The following is a 13669-nucleotide window of genomic DNA, read 5'->3' on the forward strand; positions in this document are numbered from 1 at the left end:
TCTTTATATTTGAAAGCTTATGACATTTTAACCGTGATCTTAATCCAAACAGTATTACTTGGTTTGCTATTTGCTAAATTAAATCTGATTGTGCTCTAAACTTTCTAGTTCACTACCAGTGGAAAAATTGTCAATCTGGTATGCTAATATCACTGCTGCTGCATGCCTGGAGATATCCTTGACTAGGCACTCTGTTTAATCTGTTATTGAGAAAGTGAATATATGCTGGATAGATTGTTATCTTTGCCACAGGCAACCTCATTCAAAATCACTGACAAGTGCAACTGCTTCATCACTGGCCAGACAGTCCAACCCAGTGTTGACCTTCTGCCAGAAAGGCAGAGTAAGGCAATGGGACATTATTGAGTTTATGATGCACTCTGAAGTCTCTGGAAAGCTGCTTCACAATTGTAACTCATTCAAGATTAGATGTTAAACAAATGTTCTCAATGCACAATGTTAAGAAGTCAGGAAAGATTGAAAGATAGCGCTCAATATCATCTGATGGAAGCGCATCCATAACTATGCATAAATTTGCTGAATATGTTAATGAGGAATCAGAGAATCCTGAGGTGTCAGTTTAGTGATGGAAGGAGAAGCCATTAACAAAAGTGCTTTAGTTTCAAGTGTGGGTAGAAATGGTCAGCAGAACAGAGGAGAATGGTGTATTTGATTATATTGAAAGGTACATAGTTCATGGAGAGTCACTTCAATGCAGTTATGCTGAATGCCATTTCTAATATTGACTGGGATTGTTTTGCCCCTGTTAGAGGGAAAGGAATATGACTGGAGAGATTGAAAAGATAAGCTGTAGGAGGCAGTGAAATAAGGGCTGAGAGCAGACAACATGGTTAACTTTGAAGAAAAATCCCAGATTGATCATGCGTTACAGTTTTCAAGGGTCGTAGTTACAGTAACTTGAAAAGAATTGATGATACTACCCTCTGAAAAGGAGAGGAGAATGCCCAAGGAGAGTGAACCACTACTAATGTTTGCTAAGATGGTGACCACAAAGAGAAGTAGATTCATCAGTGGAATGGTGCTGAAGGAGCAGAAGGTAGATCTCTTGGTCAGATTCATATAGAAAGCACATTAGGAGAGAAGTAGATGCCTACAGTGATTTAAATTGAACAGGATGTCATCAATATAACAAAACAAAAGCTTTGAAATTAGGAGAGCAGTTATTCATCCTTTGTCAACAAAGGTAAGTTGAAATGCAACAAAAGTAATGGATAGATAGTCTTTGCTTCGTTGAGAAAGAAAACCATGAGCTTCTCACCTGAGGGTGAAAGGTTTGGAAAAGGGAGTTTTAGGAGGTGGTTGGTTGTCAAGGAATGGAATCAGGGTTAATTTTCTTCTGCAGGATTACCTCAGAGCAGTGTTTTGGCAGTGAGGAATAAGGTTGAACAGATTTTGATGTTGGCAAGAGAAACATTATGATGGATGGCTAACTTGGCAGTTTGTCGGATATATTTGAGTCTAGTACTTGCGGCAACAAACCAAGGGACAGTACTTGGTAGCATTCAGTATTGGAGATGAATAGGATTTACTTAGGAAATGTATTCAGTTGGTTTCTTCCAGAATTGTTTTGTTGAATGAACACAAGTTTTATGCCTAAACTTTTGCTTTGCATTTTGACATGGAGATAACATTCCTTTGCATGATCTGATGTCATTGAAATATTTTGACATGAATTATGGGACCAAAGTGAAATTCAAATGGCCCCAATATTATATTAAACTTGTTATTCGACAAAGGCATATTGATATCTTGGATATTCGCACTTGAATCTCTGATGATTGCATCCTAATCGTTGTTCTTTCCACAGTTAGTTCAGCTGTTTTATTTCAAATACAGCATTTATTTTATTTATTGTTTCCTCCTCCCTTCTGTCTTGCCAAAGGCACACAACACAGCAGGAGACGAATAAAACCATCAGCTCTTCAACGAAGTATATTAAGCAGCTCTCGGAAATAGTGCGTGGATCATCTAGGGTAAGTGCAGCTGAAATATAACAATAACTTAAATGTTATGTGAACGGGTCCTGAAACCAAAATGTAATTGCCAGAAAATTAAAACCAGTAAGATTTGCAAACAAAATATAATTACTCCTCGCCTTGGCTGTAAGCCATTTTTAACTAATACAGTCATTGGACTTTTACATCCTGAATTATTAATCGACTTTAAATGCAACATTCATTAATACATTAATAATGAAATCCCATTTAATATGTAAACTCTGCCGCTTGGTTTTGTGCCTGATGTGCCAGAGCTTTTGGGGCAGCTGCTTTTATTTTTGCATTATTGAAAGAAAGCAGTTCAGATGGAGGTGGAATCTCTGGTCAAGAGGAAGAAGAAGGCTTATGTTAGGGTGAGATGTAAAGGCTTAGTTAGGGCGCTTGAGGGCTACGAGGTAGCCAGGAAAGACCTAAAGAGAGAGCTCAGAAGAGCCAGGAGGAGACATGAGAAGTTGTTGGTGGATAGGATCGGGGAAACCCTAAGGCTTTCTATAGGTATTTAGGGAATAAAAGAATGACGACAGTAAGATTAGCCCCAATCAAGGATAGTAGTGGTAAGTTGTGTGTGGAGTCAGATGAGATAGGGGAAGAGCTAAATGAATATTTTTCAACAGTATTCACTCGAGAAAATGACAATGTTGTCGAGGAGAATACTGAGATACAGGCTATTAGACTAGGTAGGATTGAGGTTCACAAGGAAGAGGTATTAGAAATCCTACAGAGGGTGAAGATAGATAAGTCCCCTGGGCCGGATGGGATCTATCCTCGGATCCTCTGGGAAGTCAGGGAGGAGATTGCCGAGCCTTTGGCATTGATCTTTAACTCGTCATTGTCTATAGGAATAGTGCCAGATGACTGGAGGATAGCAAATGTGGTTCCCCTGTTCAAGAAGGGGAGTAGAGACAACCCTGGTAATTATAGACTAGTGAGCCTTACCTCAGTTGTTGGTAAAGTGTTGGAAAAGGTTATAAGGGATAGGATTTATAATCATCTAGAAAAGAATAAATTGATTAGAGATAGTCAGCACGGTTTTGTGAAGGGAAGGTCGTGCCTCACAAACCTGATTGAGTTCTTTTGAGAAGGTGACCAAACAAGTAGATGAGAGTAAAACGGTTGATGTGGTGTATATGGATTTCAGCAAGGCGTTCAATAAGGTTCCCCACAATAGGCTTTTGTACAAAATGCGGAGGATGGAATTGTGGCAGATATAGCAATTTGGATCGGAAATTGGCTTGCTGAAAGAAGACAGAGGGTGGTAGTTGATGGGAAATGTTCATCCTGAAGACCAGTTACTAGTAATGTACCGCAGGGGTCGGTGTTGGGTCCACTGCTGTTTGTCAATTTTATACATGACCTGGATGAGGGCGTAGAAGGATGGGTTAGTAAATTTGCAGATGACACGAAGGTCGGTGGAGTTGTGGATAGTGATGAAGGATGCTGTAGGTTGCAGAGAGACATAGATAAGCTGCAGAGCTGGGCTGAGAGGTGGCAAATGGAGTTTAATGCAGACAAGGTTAGTTGGGCTTGAGATTGGTATGACAGGTCGACACAACATTGAGGGCCGATGGGCCTGTACTGTGCTGTAATGTTCTATGTTCTATGTTCTAGATGTGCATAACTGCAATGTTTCCAGTCACATTGGTTATGTGCAGTCTGTGGAAAAAAAATCATCAGAATTATCGATTTTGATCTCAAAACACTTGCAGAATGGTGGCATAGTAGTTAGCACTGCTGCATCACAGTACCAGGATCCCAGGGTCGATTCCACCCTTGGGCGACTGTGTGGAGTTTGCACGTTCGCCCTGCTTCTGCATGGATTGCCTCCAGATACTCCGGTTTCCTCCCACAGTCCAGAGATTGCAGGTTATTTGGGTTGGCCATGCCAAAATTGCCCCATAGTGCCCAGGCATGTGTAGGTTAGGTGGATAAACCATGGAAATGTAGAGTTAGAGGGATTGGGAATAGGGGTAGATCTGGGGTAGCTTGCTGTTTGTAGGGTCAGTGTGAACTCAATGGGCAAAATGGCCTGCTTCCACACCATTGGGATTCTATGAGAAAGGCCATAGTACCTTAGGCTATGAAATTTAGCTTTTTGTCCAATATTATCCAATTGACTCTCGTGTCGGTAACTTTGCAAAAGAATTTACGAATTGTAAAATGTGACTGATCCATGGGCCTGGATTTTAGAGGGATCATGACATGATGCTTTTGTGCAAACAGTCCATGTATTGTTCATCCAAAATTTTTCAGTTTAAGCTAGGGTACATCAAAGATGGCATTCCAAATCAGGAATATAATTTGCTGCTGTACCAATAGACTCACCAAAGGCATTTCAAGTTCATTCCCATAATTGCTGTCATAGTCAACAGTGACTGCCAGTTGCTGGACAGTTATTCTCTACTGCTCATCTCACAGTCACTGAAGTCTGCAAAGTAATGACAGTGGGCCTCCAAGGTGTGAATACAGGAGACTCTAGCTACGTGCTGGATATCATTGTCGCCATTGGGAATCCCTCCAAAAACTTTGGCACAACCTGCACAGCCAATAAAATGTAAGATCCGCCCCCTTGTATCAGGAATATTCACCAGGAACCTATCAAATTATCATAAAGCCCCCAAGAGAACACTCTGGAGAATCCCAGCAGGTCTTGGTCCCTCTGTTGAGATTTGTTTCTCTTTCCATTGATTATGCCAGACTGGATTGATTTTACCAGCACTTCCTGTCGTATTGTTTTTAATCTGCAGCATCTCCAATTTGTTTTGTTATCGTAAAATACAGTCTTGTTCATGAATTTGTATTGGGAATATCCTTGCCCATTCTGGCCTACATGTGACACCAGAACCTCAGCAATATGATGGACCTTAACATTCTATAAAAATGGCTCAGAAACCCACTCTGAAGGGTAATAATTTCCATCTTTGCCTGTGATGCTTGCATCCCATGAATAATAAAAATTAATTCCTCGTGCACTTGGCAAAACATGCTGCATGTGCAGTGTGATATTTGCCCTGTGGTGGGGGGAAAACAGAGAGGTCCAGCACATCCCTCACCTTCCTGGACCTCTCAGTCTCCATCTCAGATAACCAGCTTGTAACTGATGTCCATTTCAAGCCCACCGACTCCCACAGCTACCTAGGATACACTTCCTCCACCCACCCTCCTGCAAAACTTCCATCCCCTATTCCCAATTCCTCTGCCTCTGCCGCATCTGTTCCCACAATGAGGCATTCCACTCCCGCACATCCCAGATGTCCAAGTTCTTCAAGGACTGCAACTTTCCCCCCACAGTGATCGAGAACACCCTTGACCGCGTCTCCCGCATTTCCCGCAACACATCCCTCACACCCCGCCCCTGCCACAACCGCCCAAAGAGGATCCCCCTCGTTCTCACACACCACACCACCAACCTCCGGATACAACGCATCATCCTCCGACACTTCCGCCATCTACAATCTGACCCCACCACCCAAGACATTTTTCCATCCCCACCCTTGTCTGCTTTCCGGAGAGACCATTCTCTCCGTGACTCCCTTGTTCGCTCCACGCTGCCCTCCAACCCCACCACACCCGGCACCTTCCCCTGCAACCACAGGAAATGCTACACTTGCCCCCACACCTCCTCCCTCACCCCTATCCCAGGCCCCAAGATGACTTTCCATATTAAGCAGAGGTTCACCTGCACATCTGCCAATGTGGTATACTGCATCCACTGTACCCGGTGTGGCTTCCTCTACATTGGGGAAACCAAGCGGAGGCTTGGGGACCGCTTTGCAGAACACCTCCGCTCGGTTCGCAATAAACAACTGCACCTCCCATTCACAAACCATTTTCACTCCCCCTCCCATTCTTTAGATGATATGTCCATCTTGGGTCTCCTGCAGTGCCACAATGATGCCACCTGAAGGTTGCAGGAACAGCAACTCATATTCCGCTTAGGAACCCTGGAGACCAATGGTATCAATGTGGACTTCACCAGCTTCAAAATCTCCCCTTCCCCCACCGCATCCCAAAACCAGCCCAGTTCTTCCCCTCCCCCCACTGCACCACACAACCAGCCCAGCTCTTCCCATCCACCTACTGCATCCCAAAACCAGTCCAACCTGTCTCTGCTTCCCTAACCTGTTCTTCCTCTCACCCATCCCTTCCTCCCACCCCAAGCCGCACCTCCATCTCCTACCTACTAACCTCATCCCACCTCCTTGACCTGTCCGCCTTCCCTGGACTGAGCTATCCCCTCCCTACCTCCCCACCTATACTCTCCTCTCCACCTATCTTCTTTTCTCTCCATCTTCGGTCCGCCTCCCCCTCTCTCCCTATTTATTCCAGAACCCTCACCCCATCCCCCTCTCTGATGAAGGGTCTAGGCCCAAAACGTCAGCTTTTGTGCTCCTGAGATGCTGCTTGGCCTGCTGTGTTCATCCAGCCTCACATTTTATTATCTTGGATTCTCCAGCATCTGCAGTTCCCAGTATCACAGGTTGAGTGTTTTGCCTTGTGGTGGCAAAGTTGTTGACCTGAAAGCTGCCTTTTCAGGTTTCTTAAGATGCATTTTCAGCAGAGATGCAAGATGTTAACCTTGTCAGATGGGCACCAAGAAAGTCTTGTCTCCCATGACAACAGGCTTTGATGACTCATTTGCCTTTGAATTTTGCCTTGAGCGAACAATTGGATCATGAGGTGTCTAACCATTGAAGCACAGCTGCTTTGCATTCAGCAAACAAGTGGAGGGAGGGAGAGAAAGAGACACAACATTTGGCTTTCTGTTATAGATAGGTGTTTGAATTCTGTATTAGGTGCTGCAAGATGCCTGTCTTGTCTGGCCCGAGCACACTGTCTTATTGCTTCTCCTGTGCTTCTCTCCCGCTCATGGAATGATTGACGTGATGAATTTTCTATGCCTGAATCAGGAGCCCTTGTTTTTTCCAGCTGCTAGTCTTGTCACTGCTGTCTCAGCCCTATACTTCAGTGACATCTTTTTCTGTTCTGCCTGCGAGGTTTCTGTGGAAAAAATGGCGCACAAACATTAAACATTATTTCATACAACTTTTCACAAGACTTTTTCTACAATGTAATTTACTGTTGCAAGTTAATTTAAGGCAGTTACAGAAATTGCTGCTCAGCTAACACCAAGAACCATTCCTTAACATGAGCTATAGCAATTCTTGTCACCTTCTTGTTGTAAGCTATGCTCTGTCTTTACTGTTCCTCTGTTTCATCTCCAATCTAACCACACAGTTACCAGACTGACATTCCAGCACTTTTTCATGCAAATATTATGATACGAATAGGGCACCTATAATTTTCACTTCATGATCTCTGTCACTGAACTTGCCATCCCAGGTCATTGCATACCCTTGATAACAAAGTGTGGAGCTGGATGAACACTTTTTCTGATGAAGGGTCTAGGCCCGAAACGTCAGCTTTTGTGCTCCTGAGATGCTGCTTGGCCTGCTGTGTTCATCCAGCTCCACACTTTGTTATCTTGGATTCTCCAGCATCTGCAGTTCCCATTATCACCGTTGCATACCCTTGATTTGTTCACAGAAGGCCCACAGTGTGGAAGCGGGCCATTGGGCCCATACGGTCCACATGGACTCTCTGAAGAGTACTCCCCTATCTTAATCCCTGTAACCCAAATTTTCCATGGCTAATCCACCTTACCTGCACATCCCTAAACACAATGGGCAGTTTAGCATGGCCAATCCACCTAACCTGGACTGCGGGAGGAAGCCAGAGCACCCGGAGGAAAAATCATACAGTCACGGGGAGAATGTGCAAATTCCACACAAACAGTCAGCCATGGGTGGAATTGAGCCCCAGTCCCTGGTGCTGTGAGGCAGCAGTGCTAAACACTAAGCCACTGTGTCGCCCTGTTGTTCTCCCCCTATTTGTTTTAACAGGCCCAAGATTATAAGCTGGTGAACACAGATGCTGCAAATCAACAGCACCAATAGTAATTCATAATTAATGTCAGGGATGCGAGGTTTGAGAAACAAAAAGCTGCCTTTTAAATATTAACCCAACTTGTCACATTCAAATGCTTGACCGATCATCTTAAAATGAAAACCTGTTTTATTGGTATTTATTTTAGATCTCCTGTCCTTAAATGATTTCTTCACATTGCCAGCATGCTGTTGGAGACTGAACGAAAGATGCTGGTTAGAAATTAATATGTTTAATTCAAATCTCAGGGAGACCAAGGGACTATTTAATTGATGTTTCTTTTTTTATTTCAGCGAGAATGGTTGCAGTTGGATAGGCTTAAGAACCAGCTTTCGGACTCTATCCAGCGCTATGGAGGGTTGCAGAAGGTAAATCTTTTGTTTTTCTTAATATTTAAAACCTGTTGTTTTCTGCACAGTTCCCCACAGATTTCAGGTTTTGGTGTTTCACCCTGTTTCCGAGCTTCTCAATGCTGGATTGCACCAAATAATGCTTCTCTCTGCAGTGGTTTATAGTGACTGCGTTAATCAGCCATTGATACTGATAGCAAATAAAAATATACAGCAAATTGGAGGCTGCTATTAGAGTGAATAACTCCCGTTATCGTCTCCTGCTTTTTCCAGACAAGAAAGATGAATGTTTATACTCCTATCTATCATGTGTAAACATTCCTTTCATCACTGCTAAAAATAGATTCCTTATAAGAAATAAGGATGATTTGAAAAGCAACTAAACGATTAATGATAACCACAGGCAGTTGGACAAGGTGATTAGATGTTCATATATGCATTTCATTAATGTACTTAGAGTATGAAACTGCCTTTATGCATCTGTCTTTATTTTAGATTTCCACATTTCACTTTTTTTTCTCGCTCCTTGTAGTCTCTTTACACGAGAGAACATGAGTAGATCCATGGTGATGCTGGATCTTAAGATGTGTTCCTCTATGGGGTTATTAATTGGTATTGATTGCTGACTGGGGTAGAAGGTTGACAGTAGGATGGACAGGGAGCGGACATGATCAGTGCGGTGGGGGCAATCTGTGAGGTGGAGTAGAACATGTGGGAGGCTTGGTACAAGGGGGATTCGGTGGTCTGAAGCAGGGATTGGGAATTGTGAGAGAGACATTTAACGCCACCCATAATCAACCCCCTCCAAGATCCCCTCACCCCATTCCACCACTCTCCCAAGCAAGAGGGTAAAATACTAGGGATGCGACGCTTAGGTGACTAAGTAGTGGCAACTTCAGAACCTCAATGGATCCAGGGATAGTGGGGTAACTCTGCAGACCCCTGTAAATTTACTCTTGAGTCAAGGATATTCTCTAGTCTTGAGATCCTCACCCATTGTGGGATGGTGTTGATGGTGGTGGGGGTGGGTGGTGTGGGGTGTGGGGGCTGTTGCTGAAAGTGGAAAATGATTATAAAATCCAGCCCATGGAATCAGGAATACCTTCAAATATGGTACAATAAAAATGGAGCATAACATTTGTCAGGATCGGCTCAATAATAATTGAATGCAGAGAATGTTAAATTCTTCATTTTGGCACATGAAGCAACAGAAGGCTCGAGAATTGATTGAATCATTTTCCCCTTTGGATTTCTTGGCGAAACTTAGCATCAGAGTAAAATCAATCTGTTGGCATAAGTCACAGTCATTTTCCCATTTCATACTGCTTGCACTTTCCATATAGTATCTGTAGTGTTGGGTGATGTATTTTAACCAAATATATTGTACTTTCCAATGATTTCTTCACACATACCATCTTACGTTGTTCTTAATTTATTTCTTAACCACATCTAATGGTGTCGTTTGTCATTCATTTGTTGGGAGAATTGCATGGGCGCCCCATCTTGATCATCTCATCATCTTTCTGTGGCAGTAACTTGTATTTATCCATTCAAGAATGATAAATATTACCCTGAACAATTAATTTTTTTCTTCCACAGCTCCAATTGAAGTTTGTCAAAATTGCGCAGACTTCATGAATTCAAATTTTGATTTGAGGCACTTCAATGATTATTGATTCCCACGTCCCCTTTTAATACATGAGTTGTATTCTAAAATTTTTTTCTGAAATTGTGACTGAAATGGTTGGGATCTAACAGCTTGAGCCTCAGGCATCACTTTACATTTAAGGCTGATTTGCAACTTAATATGCACTGTGCAGAAGAATTACTCTAAGACTGGAAAATGGTGCAGCACTATTTTTCATCTTGATGGGCTGTTATTTGGGTCACTGATACTGTACACAAGCATATGAAAACAAAACTGAGAAAAGCCCATTTGGGTAACGCAGCATATCTCTTTTCTGATCTATCATGTTGTGCTCCGCATATCCGCAATCATTTTGTGCCCCTTCCCATCATAACACGTTTCCACCTCTTTCTGTAAATAAGTTCTTGTGCCCACACTACAACAGAGAAAATTTAATTAACATAGCACCTGTCAATTGCTGACGATGTCCAAAAGCACACTACAATCGGTGAATTATTTATTAAATCTTGCAACTGTTGTGTTGAGGGAAGTGCACAGTTTAAACACAGCAGTATGCAGTAAAGATAGTGATGTTAGTTGAGGGATAACTTTGGTCAGGGCAAAATGACTACTCTCTATTTTCTATTCAGTTCAGCTGTGGGATCTTGCATCGTTGTAATTTGATTTATTCCCTCAAAGTTTGGTTGCAGGACAAAGGCCTGCAAAGTATAAAACAGAAACAGAAAATGTTGGAAGTATACAGGTCAGACAATATCTGTAGAGAGAAACAAAGATCCTATTTCAAATTGCCATCAAAAGTGAGAGTCATCTCAATTCAGTCTGACTTTACATGATTTTTTTTCGTATTTTCCAATTCTGTACTATCTTGCTTCTTGCATTGGCTTACGCTGCATGATAGCATGTACATCAGAACAAAATGCTGGATGAAGTGGATGTGAATCAAGTGGTAGTTCAATGATAGCAAGCTTGTAGTTACAAAGGAAAGGGCTGAATAAGGGTGTCAAGAATTAAGGCAATGTTTATATTCAGGGAGTAGTATAACGTGGCTGTTATAAAGTTTCAGAATGACAGTAGTCTCCTCATTGAAATTTTTATCACAGTTGTTACTTTATTTTTGCCTTTTGCCTGTGGTTATGAAACATTCATTGATGCCATGTAAGCAAATTATTAATATGGCCATATTGTAAAAGTGACTAATTTCTCAGTTATTAAAGGCTGTGAGGAAATTTGGTACATTTACAGTTAGGTTTGTGAAAAGAAAGATTTGAAATGTTATCACAAATTTCAATCAGATCTTTCAGACATCTCAAAGTTACGTTGCGCCAGTTATGTTGCACCTACATATTGACCAAGAGATGAATGAGTAGTCGGTACCATTTTTGTGTTGGTGAGTAAAGAAGAATTATTGTTATCATAGGAGTTCATGTATTTATACATGTCCAAAATCACCAGGAAATGTCAATGGTGCTTAATATCTCAAGCTCTGACAACATTAGTTAATTTCAAATGTTTTCCTCATGTTCTCTGTTTTTCTGCTTGTATATATTTTTAAAAATCCTATTTGGTGCCATACTGTGACCAACATCCTCTAAACTATTGAGCTAAAAGTGAGCCTATTGTTGATTAACTCTGTAAATCCATAGAAGAATTTTTTTTGTGCAAGAATTGTCATCTGAGTGATGTCTCACAATACAGCACTCAGCAGATTGGAACCCTAGACTGAGAGTTCAGGGCTACAGTGTCTGTTGGATCATCCAAATCATCGGGTTATCCATTTGCCCCCAAGACACAAAACGAGGCTGACGGCGCAATACTGTTCAGAGGAAGCACTCCATTATTAAAGATATCTGTCACAACTTTTCCTGAAGACGACAGAGTCTTCCCTTGCTTTGCCATGTGGATGGAAATGATCCAGTCATGCCTGTGATATTGAGCATGTACTTCTGTCAGTATCTGATGAGCTTCTCTCCCTGAATTACCCTCAGGTCATAAACAAAGGCAAAGTGATCATTTATTGAATTTACTATCCCTGAGTCCCTGATGCTTGCATTTGGATGCTGTTCTAGCCTATTTAACAGTGACTTCAAAGCGATTTATTGATTGTCTTGCACTTTGGAATGACCTTTGAAAGAAAAAATAAGCCGAATAAACATGCAGGATATTACAAGCAGTTTTAAAAGTGAGTTAGATACTTGGAAATATATGTTGTAGGGATATCAAGTGTATACATGTTGCCAGAGCTGACAATCATTAACTGCAGATTTGCAGCAATTTGGAGACCAGTTATTTTGAGTGCTTTCATTCATTGCAGTTATCAATGAAGTTTGTACTAAAACATGAAGTACTTAAGGGATATATTTGAAGGAAGCTGGAGAGATTCAAAATGGCAGCAGAGGAGCAGGACTGCATGCGGACAATTGCCTGAGGCTTACCTGCTCCTACATGCTTTATTATTTTTTTTCTTTCTTTTTACTTTTGCTCTTTTTCTTTCATTATTTTTCATTCCGTTCTCATCCCTTTGGAGCCATTTTCGGTGGGTTAGTGAGCAAGATCCCTGTGGCAGTTAGAGGGGACCATACATGAAATGGGGCTCCTCCTGGCAGTTGAAGGTGACAGCAGGGGCGACTCCTCACGGTGACTGGAGGCAATGGCGGCAGCAGGGACGTCCTCCTGGTGTTTGGGCTGGTGGCAGAGCTCCTTCGGTGATCGAAGATGGCGGAAGTAGGGGATCTTTCAAGATGGCGGTGCCAGCAAGGCGACCTCCCAGAGGAGGGCACCTGGGGGGCGACTCATGGCAAGACTGTGATGATGGCCCAGCCTGGCAGCGGAGCCAGGACCTCCTGGTTGTAGTAGGCTCAGAGACTCCTGGCATTGGCGAGGCGGTGGCTGCAATGGCAGCAGCATGGTATTCCCCCTGGCAGGACACCTGGTATCATTGAGGTGGTAGACGAGACAGGGACTGGTTATGGGGGAAGTGTTGATTCACCATTGGATCCAGCATTGGCGAGGTGGGCCCACCAACGAAGAGATGGTGCCTATAGAGTGATGGCTCCGACATCGGTAGGCCTGGCAAGGCAGTGGAGGAGGGGTGGCAGCACAGGTGTCATAGGTGCGCTGGCTCAGGACTCACTACCTGTATCTTTCCTCCTTTTTTATTCTTAAACTATTAAAAATGGTTTTGGATTGTGGGGGCTATTGAAGCTTTCTGTTGTATTTTGCCATATTTTACACTGTAAAATGCAAGTGACAATAAATAAATAATTCATTCATTCAGGTACGTAAGTGGAAACATGAGCCCAGGCTTGAACATTCAAGAATTTATATGGGAATGTTACAGTCCAATAATTAACCCATTACTTGGCCACTTTTGATTATACCTCACTCAGACACAAGGATTTGTGTTATTTCTGCCTATAGCTGAAAGATATGCAGTCTAATGTATTACAACCACAATTAAAAGCCCTCCGGGTTATTTTTTGGCCCTTAAGGGGTAAGAAACATCTGAGCATTGTCTTTGGTATCTATAACTTTTCATGTGCACTCATGCTGTCAAAATAAATCATCAATAAAATCACACGTATTTGCTGCAAAAAAGAAAAAGCAGGAATAGAAGCTCATTTCAGCACCGACTTTATTTTAGTCAAAGAAAATGGAAGAGAGGTTTCGTTTCGGTGTGTTATGATAAAAGTATCATGAGTAGGCGGTATAGT

General features: G+C 42.4%; 1 protein-coding gene across 3 annotated transcripts in view; it reads left to right on the plus strand.

The window, feature by feature from the left end:
* Positions 1-13669, plus strand: part of tsnare1 (T-SNARE Domain Containing 1) — a 753673-nt gene that overhangs the window by 450415 nt on the left and 289589 nt on the right. For all 3 annotated transcript variants that reach the window (XM_059646375.1, XM_059646377.1, XM_059646376.1), the window contains exons 5-6: positions 1904-1994; positions 8255-8329. In XM_059646375.1, coding sequence (XP_059502358.1) covers positions 1904-1994; positions 8255-8329 — 166 coding nt within the window. The remainder of the gene's footprint in view (positions 1-1903; positions 1995-8254; positions 8330-13669) is intronic.

This window comes from Stegostoma tigrinum, chromosome 5 (assembly GCF_030684315.1).
Source record: "Stegostoma tigrinum isolate sSteTig4 chromosome 5, sSteTig4.hap1, whole genome shotgun sequence".
Taxonomy (NCBI): domain Eukaryota; kingdom Metazoa; phylum Chordata; class Chondrichthyes; order Orectolobiformes; family Stegostomatidae; genus Stegostoma; species Stegostoma tigrinum.